The 15140-nt window shown below is 38.4% G+C and overlaps 1 protein-coding gene and 1 non-coding gene across 3 annotated transcripts in view; one reads left to right on the top strand and one right to left on the bottom strand.

The window, feature by feature from the left end:
- The first annotated feature begins 2617 nt into the window (after nt 1-2617).
- Nucleotides 2618-2689, top strand: trnap-ugg (transfer RNA proline (anticodon UGG)). Its single transcript has one exon. It is a non-coding gene; the product is annotated as a tRNA-Pro (tRNA).
- A 467-nt stretch (nt 2690-3156) lies between these two features.
- The window catches only part of lrp5 (low density lipoprotein receptor-related protein 5), a 75634-nt gene continuing 63650 nt past the window's right edge, over nt 3157-15140 (bottom strand). For both annotated transcript variants that reach the window (XM_067500246.1, XM_067500245.1), the window contains 9 exons: nt 13621-13811; nt 10586-10795; nt 10339-10464; nt 9793-10029; nt 7952-8062; nt 7592-7831; nt 7371-7513; nt 7175-7272; nt 3157-6087 (listed from right to left, as the gene is read on the bottom strand). In XM_067500246.1, the coding sequence (XP_067356347.1) occupies nt 5763-6087; nt 7175-7272; nt 7371-7513; nt 7592-7831; nt 7952-8062; nt 9793-10029; nt 10339-10464; nt 10586-10795; nt 13621-13811 (1681 nt within the window). In that variant the 3' untranslated portion in view covers nt 3157-5762. The remainder of the gene's footprint in view (nt 6088-7174; nt 7273-7370; nt 7514-7591; nt 7832-7951; nt 8063-9792; nt 10030-10338; nt 10465-10585; nt 10796-13620; nt 13812-15140) is intronic.

Here is a 15140-nt window from a genome sequence, read left to right on the forward strand (position 1 = left end):
TTTAGAGGGGCAACACTATCGAGTATTGTACGTAGTGAGGCGGCAGAATTGTCAACAAGATAATCTACTTGTGCAGGAGTAACATTAAGGAGACTACTTTCCATTGTATTAACATATGGTGAAGCAAATGATGAAGAAATAATTTCTTTAAATTTGTTGACAGCTTTTTCACTTAAGCATCTGCTATAGTGGAATTTTTCCCTAACTGCTGTATAGTCCGTTATTGTAAATTCAAATGTTATTAGAAAATGGTCAGACAGAAGAGAGTTGTGAGGAAATTATTATCCGCTTCAATTCCATACGAAAGGACAACGTGTGACTAAAACAGTGAGTGGGTTTATTTACATTTTGGGAAAAACCAATTGAATCTAATAATGAATTAAACGCAGTGCTGAGACAGTTACTGTCAGCATCTACATGAATGTTAAAGTCACCCACTATAATGACTTTATCTGTACTAAGCACTAAATCAGATAGAAAATCAGAAAATTCAATCAAAAACTCTGAATAAGGGACTGGAGGACGGTACACGATAACAAATAATAGTGGTTTTTGAGTTTTTCCAGTTTGGGTGTGAAAGGCTAAGAGTAAGGCTCTCAAATGAGTTATAACTATGGTTCTAGGGTTTATTGATAAGCTACAATGGAAGATTGCTGCAACTCCTAATGAAGAAACTCCCAGTGTAATAGTGTGGTTCCCTGTTTTTAACAGCATTTGGAGAAGAAACAGGCATTGGTTTTACTCTCTGTGGTATTTTTTAAATAACAAACTACAGAAAGAGATAAGACAAGAAAAAACATTTCACTAATCCCCATAGGGGGAATTTGTACATTACAGTAGCACAGTGACACTCTCAGTTAAAAAAGAAAAACAATGAGGCACAATTTGAACAATTAAATACATAAAGCGAAAAGTAGCACGAAATTGGAAACAGAGAGTCTGTATTAAATAGCATATACAAAATAAACCCTGCAAAACGTTTATGAGTTTGCAAAACATTTTGGAAATATACGGTACTGTGCTGTCAGTAGAATCAGAGGAGGGTCATTATGAGTCTAGCAGCTTCACTGGATTACAGGTCATATTGTTCATGTAGAAAAATTCATCATACAGTATATGGCAACTGGGGGCTGAGCTGTATGAGATTATGTATTTTATGGACTGTGTGCAAATGTTATTCCCAGTGTGGTACCTAGGTTCTGTCTGAAGTCTAATGCCTTCCTCTTTGGTGGGTTCAGTCTTTGGCTGATTCCACGCATGACATCCAAACCTGCTGCCTTCCACCCCACCTCAGCAATATTTATGCCAGGTGCAGCTCACTTGGCAGGTGCAGATCATTTTGGAGGGAAAGGAACAGCGGTGAGGGAGGAGAGGTGACATTAAACAAACATTTCAGAAGAAGAGAGAGACATAAAACAAAGGTGACAAGGAGGCAGAGAGAGAGAAAAAAAAACATGGGTTTCAGGCAGCTGGTATAATTACAGAGCGGCAAGCACACACAGAGAAGAAAGGGACTGAAAAAACAAAAAAAGTAGAAGTTGTAGACGTTGTCGTGCTGCTCTCCACCTCTTCCCTGCCTCTGTCCAGCCCTCAGCACCTGTCTGCCAGCTGGACAACTTTCTTACTTCATGTGGAAAAGTTTGCTTCATTGGTCACTTTCTTTTACCTTGGCAGGCATTTTCTTAGAGGGCCTCCCTCTGTCAAATCACCATGTTCAGATTGCATACTTCAAATGGACTTTGGCTACACTCTGAGGTAGTAACTGTCTGTCAGTTTCTGCATCTTTTTAAAGACCATTTCCTCTTTATCATATTAACCTATTAACTAAACAACATTTAGCAAATTTGTGCTTTTCACATTGACTGGGAACCTTCCAGTGACTTACTGAACAAAAGAGGCCAAAGGCAGCACAGATAGCACTATGGGGGGTGTCACTCCAGCCATTCTTCTATTAGATATAACACTCATACTGTGCAGACTCAGAGGGGACCTGTAGTTGGTCTCAGCAGTTACTGAGGACCCTGCACAGGTCACCAATGTGTCTCACATAGAGACAGACATCCATTCATGCTATAGGCAACTAGAAGCTACTAATTAACCTGTGTCTTTGGAAAGTGGGAGCAAAATGAGGACCCCCTGAAAACTACAAGGAGAACATTTAAACTCCATACTAAGCCACGAGCTGAGGCAAAAAAAAGAATTTATTTCCCTGATCAATCTTTATTATGACAAAGTAAAAAAAGTCATATATTTATTTTAGAAAGTTTGCCAACTAAGTAAAATCAAAAATACAAATCTTTAATTTCCAAGTTGTCAGACCTTTAATCAGTACTTTATTCTGTAAATTTCAGTGTTGGACACAGTGATAACATATGTAGCAATTAATGTCACGGTAATGATCACAGTAATGTCTTTACCAGCAGACAGTTATTTCTATGACTAAGAAATCATTGGATCAATGAGCAGCCTATCTTTGCAGCATTTTCAGGTAATTCTATCAATTAAATTGTGTGCAATTACTTTGTTACACCAGCAGATGCCAATATTACACCACCAACATCAAACAATGGCGTGACATATTCAGTTTCAAAAAGGTTTACACCAAGACTGATATTGTGGCTCGTTGGTCTAGGGGTATGATTCTCGCTTTGGGTGCGAGAGGTCCCGGGTTCAAATCCCGGACGAGCCCTTTCTTTTTATTTTATTGTATTATCAGTGTCCACTTTTTTCATTCTACGTAAACAGTTATTCAGCTTTACTTTGTACAACAGAGGTTAGAAAATACACTTAGTACTTAAACAGTCTAGCACTTTGATATATGCATCTTTCTGTTATTGCTTCCTATCTGTTCATGTTTATGTTGGTGAGCTGCCATGCAGCTGGCCTACACTCATCAGGAGCAACTAATTTGTGGTTCGTGTCATGCTCAAGAACATTCAAACATGTGACCGAAGGAGCTGAGGATCGAATCAAAAACCCTGGGACGTGTGGATGACTGTTCTACATCCTGAGCCACAGTTGCACAAATGGCCGCTAAAAGGTCGGTTTTTATAAACTTCTATTCTTACATTAATATTGCTGCAGCTTAGTCAACCAATGTGTTGATTTGTTGAGCGAACCTTGGATTTCCTTCAACTCAAATTGAAAGACGACACATTTCTACAAATAGAAGCTTTATTATATAAAAATGCTTTTGATACAAAAATGTCCAAAGTGTGAATTACATAATCCATTTTAGCTGAGGTAACAAATAAAGGGTTTTAAGTAATTTTACTGGTTTGAGATGGGGCCTATTGCCCTTATACATGGAGACAGCATTTCAGCTCTGTTACCTAGAAAGCCAGATATCAGCTATTTTGTTCAATGGAGAAGAACTGATTAGAAAGCAATTGCTTCATGCTAATTTCAAAAGCTCCCAGATTCCAAAAGTATAAACTTTTTTTTTTTAACACTAACTGTTCTAGAATGGACATGCACACCTTGACATTTTCCATGGAGGATTGGAGATCACTAAAAGGGGACATTCAGTCTTCTGCCCTTAGGTTTGCTGGCACTATAAAAATGACATTACTATGGCATTACTATAATCCAAAGATGTGAAGAAGAGCAAATTAAGGAAATCTTGGAGTGTTCTCTTCTTTTCAAACAATTGACACTCTCAATATGATATGGTCCTAGGAGAGTCCTTTTGGCTCAATACCAGCTGACCAAAGGTACATTTTTAGGTCTCTAATCCCCCAGGCCAGTTTTGTTGCTAGGTACTATGGTAATAATATTTCCTGCTTAGTTGCTGGATTCAACAAGCAGCAGGCTCAATAATACAAGGTCTAAAGTCTTAAGGTCTAAAGACTACACCTTGACAGTACATGATAAGAATGGCTGAGAAATTGCTTCTTTTATGTAAGCAGGCCTCAGAAGTGAAAAAACAACTTGGAATAAACACTGCATCACTAAACATACATAAAATGTCTTAATAATATCTTGTTCTGCAAAAACGAGAATGTAAAAGTCTGAACAGACAGGATGAATATGCTAATAAAGTTTCATATTCTTAAAGCTTTTATGCTAGTGACTGTACAAACATGTACACGGACTTTATTATACTGGCTACTGATTGTGGTCCCAGTCTATACTTTTTATTGCAACAGTTATACTCTGCATTTTTCCAGAGAAACTCAAGTAATCAAGTAATTGTATCATCTAAACCAAACTGAAATCTGATGTTGTGATGTTGTACTCAACGTCCTTAAAATACCAAGCAAAGTGGTGTTCACACACTATTTTCCTTAGGAATACAAATGTGACTGTTGGTTATAAAATCATTACGCTTCTTCTTCTGTCAACTGTGATTATCCACAGAAAATCTTACAGACATCTTTCCAGTAAGTTGTTCAGAAATCTAGCAAAGAGATTACTGGCAAGTCAAAACGTTTGAACCATTCAAGTCTAACATCTGACTTGGTTTTGCTGTATACAAATGCAACAGATTAACTGAGACTCCTTTCAATTTTCAGTTTCCAAAAAAAAAAAAGTTTCCTTCGAACCAAACATGGCAACTGACAGACACATACTGTAATGATCTACATACAAACAGAAAATACACATAATAACAGTCACTATAAGAATAATTTGTTATTACTGGTAAAAATAGCTTTATGATCTACTGTCAGAATAAGAGTGGTCATTTGGCCATTCTGTGTAATTCATATAAAAAGTCATATAAACTGTTATACTATGTACACAATAGCAGCAAATTACTTTTGGTAAATGGGACAATGAGAGTTTAAAAAAGTGATGCAAGAAGTTCAAATTCACAATGAAAAAAGCATTTACTTCTCACATCTCACTCACTGGCTTCATTACACATATGTACAATAGCTTTACATGTTGATATACATTTGGTTTGCAGGTGTCACTTGATGGTTTCCTGACACAAAGAAAGGGCTGTTGGCAGATTTGGCTTGGGTAAGCTTTGCCACTTAAAAAGGTTCTGTGTTCAACTCCAAAAAATTCCAAGGCAGAAATGTAAAGGACACGGTTTAGAAAAGCTTTTATCCTTTACTGAGGCCCTATTCCATCCTCATTCTTAAATTGACACATTCATTCAGTCATCATCTAAAAATGTATCTAATTTTTCTACAATTAGCAAAACAATCACTTCTTCTCAAGTGCGCAGCTGCCCAATCATTCATCGATCCATTTATTGATCAATCCATATTCATGCACACATCAACTCTTCTTTATGTTCTTTGTTTCCTTTAAAGTGGTGGATCAGCCAGAGTAAATAAAAAAGTAAAATAAGTCCTCCGATTTTTTTTTTTTTTTTTGGTAATATTATTTTAACACTATGTACAGTCCTGCCACTGGTCTACCAAAACTGACACTGTGAAAAAGAAGCATACAAAAAATTTGTATCTGGGGTGTCAGCCCATGCCTTCCATACCTTGGCATTGGACTCATTATGGTTTTATGCATCAGTGTCCACCTGTGACTGTCACTGATGGAATCAAAATGAAAGAGCTGGCTGCATTCACTCGTCAGCTCCTTTCTGTGATCATCCTGAGAGCTCCGGAATGACTGGAATGATGAAATGTGGGGCGCAAAGACCTTCAGCAAGGCACTTGAGCCTAAGCAGATACTATATAAAGAAGAGGGCATGAGTCAGTTAGGGCTGCCCTTGGTACAGTGGGCCAGTCGACACCACTTCTGTGTGAGCCGATTGTAGTTCGTCTTTTCCTCACTCACAGGACTCCGAGGTTGGGTCAAGAAGAGTCGGTGCAGGGTGATGGGGGAGGGGGACAGAGGTGGAAGTAGGAGCGCTCTGTGGAAGGGGAAGGAGGGCAGCTCTCCTCAGCTGACAGGTACTGGGATCGGGGAGTAGGGGGTGGAGGATAAGGGTCGGAGTCTGAGTTAAGGTCCATATAGTACTTGTTGTGTTTGCCATGGCTGCCATGGCTGGCAGCCTTCCAGCCGCCTGCTGATGATGCCAGCCCAGTCAGTGGATGGTGGGGGTTGTAGTCACTGTCACAGACATCAGTGCTGCAGGGCGTAGTAGGTGGAGCAGCGGCACGGACTGGGTGGTAGGTTCTGATAAACAGGAGACACGGTTCAGGTTCTTATCATTGACATTTTATTTTTTTTTTGGACTCTGTCCTATCATTACTGAGATGCTGCAAAATCAAATATGAAATACAGGATTATCTCCTTAGCAGCAGTGAAGTTCTTTATTCAGAGATTTATGAACTTCCCCAGAAAACCACACCGTAAAGAAACCTTTACATAATTCTTCAAAGACCGATATGATTTCGATTCATTTTTAGTAGCTTCTGGAGCATTCCAACATTTGAATGGAGCATAAGGTACTTAAACCAGTTAAAGGGGTTTTCTCCTTTTGCTTTTCCTTAACAAATCAGTAAGCAAATCAAAATTGTATTTAACACCATCAAACAGCAGCTGCACCATTTCCTCAAAGTGAATCTTTACATGCAGTAACTTACACATATACTTAAACAATTTTATGCAGACACATTTACATAAAATTAGGCCCAACATTTTAGGATCCTAGAAAAAAAAAATTGATTTTCATCTAAATATAATTTAAAAGTTAGGCACATTCCACTTTTGGGTGAAATTTCAGAATGCACCTCAAATGCAGTATAACCTTTACATGTGAAATTAATTTGACCTTATCTAAACTTTTGAATGCACATGCCAGACTTCTCAGGGTTTTTAGTACTTATTAGATAACATGCTGTTCTACAACAAGGTGATTAAACACAGAAATCCCAACATCACATGACCACAAAAGTTCTGGTTCACTGACAATTTGTATTGTCCACTCTCATCATGCTGTTCACAATTGGACATCACGAGACATTTTTTTTGTTGTGTTATACCAACCACTGTTGGTAGCTTATGTTTCAATAAATTGTTTGAAATGAAAAAATTACCATTGCATGCTTCTACCAAAATGCCCTATTTTAAGGAAAAAATATCACTGTATCATGAACTTTTTACATTTTATATAAATTTCACCCAAAAGTTTAATATCCCTAACGTTTTGTGAGTAGTGTATATATAAATATAATATTAATATAAAACAGAATCTGAATTTGACAGGCCCTATAGTTAATAGTAGTAGTAGTAGTCGTAAGACTTTGAACATGTGCATTACCTGTACGATCTGGTAGTGGATGGACTGTTGGATGAACAGAAGATCTCTGTGTTGTAAAGTGAGCGGTCAGTAGCTGGGGAAGGAGGAGGATTCAGGATCTACAAACAGAAAAGACCTGTGTTACTTAAGACAGCGTGACAGCAGCAAACAGCATGCACAATGAGTGTGTGTGTGTGTGTGTGTGTGTGTGTGTAACCTGAGGATAGAAGGCTCCCTTAATAGATGATGAGCTGCTGGATGATGCTCCAGTCACATGATTCCTGTCATAGAGAGGAGCTCCACTGCTGCTGCTGCCCATCAGACTGACTGAACTTATTATGGACTTTCCACAAGAAATACCTGCACACAACAATTCATGTTTCACTGATACCAAGTTGTATTAGCACCACTACTGTGTCCGTTTGAGCAAACCCTAACCTTGAAAAGTGCCATGCTGGGAGCTGCTGGGGGCAATGAAGTTGAGAGGCACATGGGGAGTACCACTGATGTACTCATGAGGAAAAGTCCCGCTGGGGCCCTTGTAGCGTCGACACACCACACGTTGGCAGAAGAAATATGCTCCCCCAGTCACAAAGACAAGCAGGATGATGGCAATGACTGGACCAATGGTGTTGGGCCCAGTGTTAGGGATGCCACTGGATGGGGGGGACACATACTCTGTACATGAAGAAGAAAAAGGAAAGCAAATAGCAGAGTCAGGGACATGTTAAAAAAGACTCCTGAAAAATACAGGAGTGCTTGCAATATACTATAGGTTGTATGAGCATTTTAGTTTACCACAAGCAAGCTCATCTGATCCATCAGGACAGTCGGAGTAACTGTCACACTGTTGTTTTTTAGTGATACACAGGTTGTCACCACAGCGGAACTGGTTAGGAGGGCAGATAGCTGGAGAACAGGAAACAGCAGAAGACACACAACATAGAGATTTCTGTCAGTGTCTCACTAATGATAAGACAATGTATGGTGGGATGTTGGAAGAAGGGCTTAAGATCTAGTTGATCAATAAAGCAATTTTTTATTTAATTTTACCCAGTGGTAGGAGAAGCATTCCTCCAGCAAAAATGCTCTATTGCAAGTATGTTATTATCAACAACATGTAGTTAAAGTGACACAAGTATAAACACAGTGGCCCATCAGCTGGATGGTATTGTTGGTATAGTCGGCGGTATTGGATTTTATTTTACTGTTGAATAGGAACAACATAGCTGGTAGCTGGTCAAGATGAGAAGCACCTTTAGTCTCATAATGTTTCATGTTTTATATGCTCATCATAATTTATAAATTCTTTACCTACAGTGAGTACTTACTACTATCCAACAAGTATAATGGGGCATAAAGGGGGATGATGAACAGGTAAAATAGGGGCGACTGTGGCGCAGGAAGGTAGAGCGGTTGTCAACCAATCTCACAGTTGTTGGTTCAATCCCCAGCTCCTCTGGTCACATGTCTAAGTGTCCTTGAGCAAGACACCGAACCCCAACTTAGTTGCTCCCGGTGAGTGTTGGCCAGCTGCATAGCAGCTCACCCACCGGTGTATGAGTGTGTGTGTGATTGTGAGTGCAAATGGGTAAATAAAAAGCAGTGTAAAGCGCTTTGAGTGCCAATAGGCAGAAAAGCACTATATAAGTGCAGACCATTTAAAGTGCCTAAAAAAATGCACTTAAGTACACTATAGTAAATGTATGTATTTGCATTGATTGTTTTAATAAAAGACTAGCAAAGCATTTCAGTGAAATCCACTTGCCATAGGTTTATCAAACCAGACATCCTTTCTATTCAAATTTCTTTGTAAGTAATGACAGTGTAAGATTACTTTCCTACATAAATTGATGAATTTATTTTTGATTACAACACATGTCTCATGGGACAGGCCATGCGTTCCATCATATCTGCACCAACAGCTTTAATTTAAAAAAATGTTTTCCTTATTCTTGCTTTTTATAGGATTTAAGCTGGTCAACAGTTTATGGCCTCCTTTGACATATTTGTCACTGCAGACAGGCCAGTTTAGCACCTGGATTCTTTTACTACTGAGGAATGTTGCTGAAATATGTGCAAAATGTGGTGTTGATGTTGATGTTGAAAACAATGGTTTTCAAAGGTGCATTGATGTCCAATACTAAATCATGTCTGTTTTTAATGCAGTGCAGCCTGAGGGGCTGAAGATCGTGACTGTTCAAAACTGAGTTTTAGTCATGGCCTTGTATACAGAGATTTCCCTGGATTGTCTAAATCTTTTATTGATATTCTAAACTGTGGATGATGAAATCTCCCAAATCCTTTCCACCAGGTTTTTTTTTTTTTTTAACATTACACATTTTTCTAGTTTTTTGTTGCCTCTGTTCCAACATTTTTAAAAACATGTTGCTGGCATCAAATGTCTCAGTTTTATCATTTGATATGATGTCTTCATGCTATTTACAATCAAGAAAACTTGAAATGATTTGCAAATCATTGCATTCTGTTTTGATTTACATTTTACAATGTCAATTTCTACAGAATTGCCTGGAAATAACATTTTCTATGATAGCATGTGATTTGCATGGTAAATCTGTGGCGACTAATATTCATTAAACTAATATTCAGTGTTTCAGTGTCCTGAATTGTAAACCTACTTTCACAGTTCTGCTCATCGGACTTGTCAGCACAGTCAGGTTCACCATCGCAGTGCCTTTGAGCTTCAATGCAACCTCCTTTATGACACTGGAACTGGTTGGATGAGCAGACAGGGCAGTTCTCCTCATCACTGCCATCATCACATTCAGCAAACCCATCACAACGCCAAGCCATAGGAATACAGTCGATCTCACCTGTAGAGCAAGTGAACTGCTCCGTAGAGCAGGTTGGAGGCTCTGAAAAACAAAGGAAGCAACACAGCAAGAAGCAAGAGACATAAATACAGGTTAACTCTAAATACAGGTTAAACAGTATTTAAAAAGATCAGAGATAAGACACAGTGCTTTGTAAGTAGTCAGACCAAAACCCACTCGGCATGGTGTGTTTTAATAAATAAATTCAAAACTCACACTGTCTAAGCCCATACGAAGCAGGTCGGTGAACTGCCAAATGGACGTACCTCACCCGGTTTCACATATTAATAAATAGTGAGTACATTTTGGTCTGACCACCACATATTGCTGTTAGTAAAATTTTTCTTCCACCTCCACAGTGTAGTAGGTCTTGCAGCAGTACCAGGTGCATGGGACAGGAGCAGCGAGGTGTGCCATCGCCCTTAGCAATGCAGATGTGAGAACAGCCCCCATTGTGACGGGAACATGGGTGAGATGCTGTGGGAAAGACTTATTAGTGAAAAGGCACATGCTTTCCTGCCAAACAATTTTAATTAATACACTCTTCTGCAATGAGCTACTCAGTATACTGTATGTACAGTGTATGAGAGGTTTATACCAAAATCCTGGGGGTCCATCTCTTTTACAGAATGGATGGAGGTCAAGTATGATATCCGCCCCTGTATCCGTGTACGTCCATCTCCAGTTAGTTTGTCCACCCTCTCTATCATCTGCTGCTGCCGGTCAATCCAGTACAAATGGTCTCCCAGAACTGTCAGCCCCATTGGCTGGAGAATGTTAGAATCCTGGAGGACAATGCGATTGGCTCCTAAAGGAAATAAAATTATGTCATATGAATTAAAAACAATAGTATATCCTGATTGATTCTATTTTTTCAAGGCGATACAAATAACATTAGAAAAAGGAGCTAGCTAATATTTTAAAAAAAGGATCCCTTTAATTTGTTTTGTTAAAAAATATGATCAATATGTGACTAAAACAGGACATTTGGCATTTAAAAAACACTTGTCAGTAAAAGACTCAATGGACATTTTTGTAAATAATTGCAACATCATCAATGACTGTGTCTACTCTGCTTAAGATGGGCACTAGTCTTGTGACATAATGCTCTATATAAATAAAAATGTTTGAGTTGTAGCACTGTCTCCCAGACTCTCACACTTTAACATCAGTCCCAAAGTCCAAAAAATAGAAATGGATTCATTATAAAATATCTAGAGGTCAGACAGACAGCTGTACCACAGCAGAAAAGAAATACGAAGGTTTATGCAGGTTATTTTAGAAGATTTAAATTGTTGTTGAACTTCTTCGAATATGTTGCATGCATTTTCCAATAACCTGTGACTATGGGTATATGAGAGCTCCTATTATGGCTAGTAATGTATTAGCAGGGCTAAGTGTGAAATGGGGACACCTGCAAACAATAAAAAGAAGAGTTAAAAATATTCTGCCTACTAAAAGTGATCAACATGTGTTATGAACAGAGTTAGTGGTGCTTTCCTCTGCTTCTAAGTGACTCCTGAAACACTGAAACCGCACTCTTCTGCTGTCATGAAAATAGCTTTTATGTTTCAAGTTTTTGTAATGAATCTCTTCAAAAACATGCAAAGTTTATCTTGCGGTGTTTTATTCAACTACAGTACTTAAACTAAAGACAGTGTCTGAAAGAAAGTAAAATAACTCATAATGCTGAATGATTTATACTATAAGATTATAATTATCCATACATTAATGTTTAAATATCACTAAAGTTGCAGCTGGTATATGGTGGAGCAAATTCTGTACTGACAGTGGTTCCAGACCGTGTTCACAGGGGTTGCCAGACTTTGGCCAGTGCTGTTTTTAGCAGATTAATCTTGACTACAATGTCCAAAGTCAGGTCTATATACTTGACCTTTATTCCAGATTCACCAATAGTTAATTAATAAAAACTAATCTGACAGTTAAAGGTAAAAAAGTACTTATTTTTTTTAAATGATACTGTAACTCCAAAGGCTGAAGTAACTGTGGCTCTCTGATAAAGGGGGTTGTTTTCTAATTGCAGGGTCAGTAGCTAGCTCCATCTTTTGAAGTGTCCTTGACTAATTTCCTGGTGAGTCAGGCCAGCATCACTGCAATTTTAACTTAAAAAATGCTTACAGCCATTTACTGATTATTTTTCATTGATACAGATTTCAGTTAACAGCAGAAGGTCCTTACTTTATTAACCAAGAGGTGTGGATTTATCTGCAGGTAGTTGTTGTGTTAAGTTATAGTTATTCATAATAAAAGGCTTCAAATTTTAATAGCAAATGTTTTAGCCAACTGGGATCTTTTATTTTGGGTTTTGACATAGATCATGTGAGCTACTGCTTCTTAAGCGTTTCTTCTCACACTGAGAGAAGATTGTATGTTGGTTGTACTAGTTAGGATATTAGCATTCCATTTACATATTTATAATATTTATAAGGCTTTAATTGTTGTAGAGTGTAATCGTTAACCATTAATGATTTTGGTGCTGCATATGTTTTGGATCTTTCAGAAGGAAGAGACTCTGAAGACACAGACTCTCAAGGCACAATGCTGTGTATCTTGACCTCATTTCCTGATTTGTTTACATTATCAGCAATTAATGTTTTATTCTTAAAATGCCTCACAGTGGTAATACTGCTGTAGGCTATTACTGTTGGAATGTACACTCCAACATGAGTACTGTAAAAATAAAACGAACAAGCATCATAGCATCATCGGCTTCACTCAATTATTTATATGTGACAGATTAAAATGTCATTAGCCTAATAGTAATCACTAGAACCACAATCACATATGAATTCTCTTGATAGCCTCAGCAATAAAAAACCCAAAGAAGCAGTTCTACGGTCTACATTTGTTTTGTCAGAGTGACATTTAGTGGCATGGACCACTGCCCAAAATAACCGCAAAACAATAGCACATCAAAAGGTGTTTCAAATAGACAAGAACACCGAATATAATTGTTTCTAAATGTGAATCTTCATGCCCATATCAATAGCCCAAGTAGGTAAGTGTATCCCAGTCCAAGCACAATTTTTAAACCCTTAAATGCACCTCTTTTTTTTAACACTCATTCCTCCATTAGTCTCTAAACAGAGAGTACAGTATACCAGGGCTGCTGCTGGTTGCTACTTAGTGCAAAACATCTCCTTTGTTAATATGAAACATAGGATTGCTTGAGAATTTACAGTCCATTCGGAAAGTATTCACAGTACTAGCTTTTTTTATGTTATAGCCTTATTCCAAAATGGATTCAATTCTTTTTTTCCTCAAAATTCTACAAACAATAACTATAATGACAACGTGAAAGAAGTTTGTTTGAAATCAAATTTATTTAAAAAAAAAAAAATCACATAAACATAAGTGTTCACCGTCTTTGCTTAATACTTTGTTGAAGCACCTTTAGCACCAATTACAGCCTGGTTTCCTGCAGACATAACACTTGGCATTCAGGCTAAAGAGAACTATTTGTTTCACCAGGCCAGAGAATTTTGTTTCTCATGGTCTGAAAGTAGAATTTTCAGATTAACTTAAAGTAATTCTTGTGCAAGAAGAGTTTAATATTCATTAAATCTTTTATTTCCACAATATATTTATTTCCTTCTGTTTAAGCCAACTCACCTGTCAGATCACTGCTCTCAATGCGCTTGAGGTCGGCATCAACCCAGAACAACTTTCCCAGTTTATTGTCCAGAGCCAGAGCTACTGGTCTGATGAGACCAGTGGTAAACAAAGACTCTCTCTCTGTCCCATCCAGACTTGCTCCTTCAATCTTAGCTGAGCGCTCCTGTACTGTAGTGAAATACATGTACCTGGAGAGGGACACATACAATTACATAGAACATTGAAATTGCCTGTGCTCATTCGGAGATACTTCAGCTTTAAATATTTTGTCAGCTTGGTTTCACTGAAATAGTACACAAGCAACTTTAAACTCTGGAAGACTGCAAACAATATTTAGCTATTTTGATGATTAGTTATGTATCAAGGGCACTGCCAAAAAAAACTGCCTGGTTTTATGTAACATAATACACAAACCTTATATATATACACAGGTGCTGGTCAAACTTGTATAATGTATACATTCATTCCACACAGATTGATATATTTCGAGTGTTAATTTCTTTTAATTTGGTGATTATAACTGACAACTAATGAAAACCCCAAATTCAGAATCTCAGAAAATTTGAATATTATTTAAGACCAATACAAAGAAAGGATTTTTCCATATTCTAATCAGCTAATTAACTTAAAACACCTGCAAAGGCCTTTAAATGGTCTCTCTAGTTCTGTAGCCTACACAATCATGGGAAACACTGCTGATTTGACGGTTGTCCAAAAGATGACCATTGACACCTTGCACAAGACACAAAAGGTCATTGCAATAGAGGCTGGCTGTTCACACAGCTCTGTGTCCAGGCACATTAATAGAGAGGTGAAGGGAAGAAAAAGATACAAGCAATAGGATAACCGCACCCTGGAGAGAATTGTGAAACGAAACACATTCAAAAATGTGGGGGAGATTCACAAAGAGTGGACTGCAGGTGGAGACAGTGCTTCAAGAACCACTACACACAGATGTATGTTCTCTGATTAAAGTCAATTTTGCATTTCCTTTGGAAATCAGGCTCCCAGAGTCTGGAGGAAGAGAGGAGAGTCACAGAATTCACGTTGCTTGAGGTCCATAGTCAGTGTTTCCACAGTCAGTGATGGTTTGGGGTGCAATGTCATCTTCTGGTGTTGCTCCGCTTTGTTTTCTGAGGTCCAAGGTCAACGCAGCTGTATACCAGGACGTTTTAGAGCAGTTCATGCTTCCTGCTGCTGACAAACTCTATGGGGATGCAATTTCATTTTCCAACAGGACTTGGCACCTGCACATAGTGCCAAATCTACCAGTACCTGGTTTAAGGATCATGGTATCCCTGTCCTTGATTGGCCAGCAAACTTGCCTGACCCTGACCCCATAGAAAATCTATGGGGCATTGTGAAGAGGAAGATGCGATATGTCAGACCCAACAATGCAGAAGAGCTGAAGACCACTATCAGAGCAACCTGGGCTCTCATAACACCTGAGCAGTGCCACAGACTGATCAACTCCATGGCACGCCCCATTGCTGCAGTACTTCAGGCCAAAGGAGCCC

Source organism: Channa argus, chromosome 4, assembly GCF_033026475.1.
Source record: "Channa argus isolate prfri chromosome 4, Channa argus male v1.0, whole genome shotgun sequence".
Taxonomy (NCBI): domain Eukaryota; kingdom Metazoa; phylum Chordata; class Actinopteri; order Anabantiformes; family Channidae; genus Channa; species Channa argus.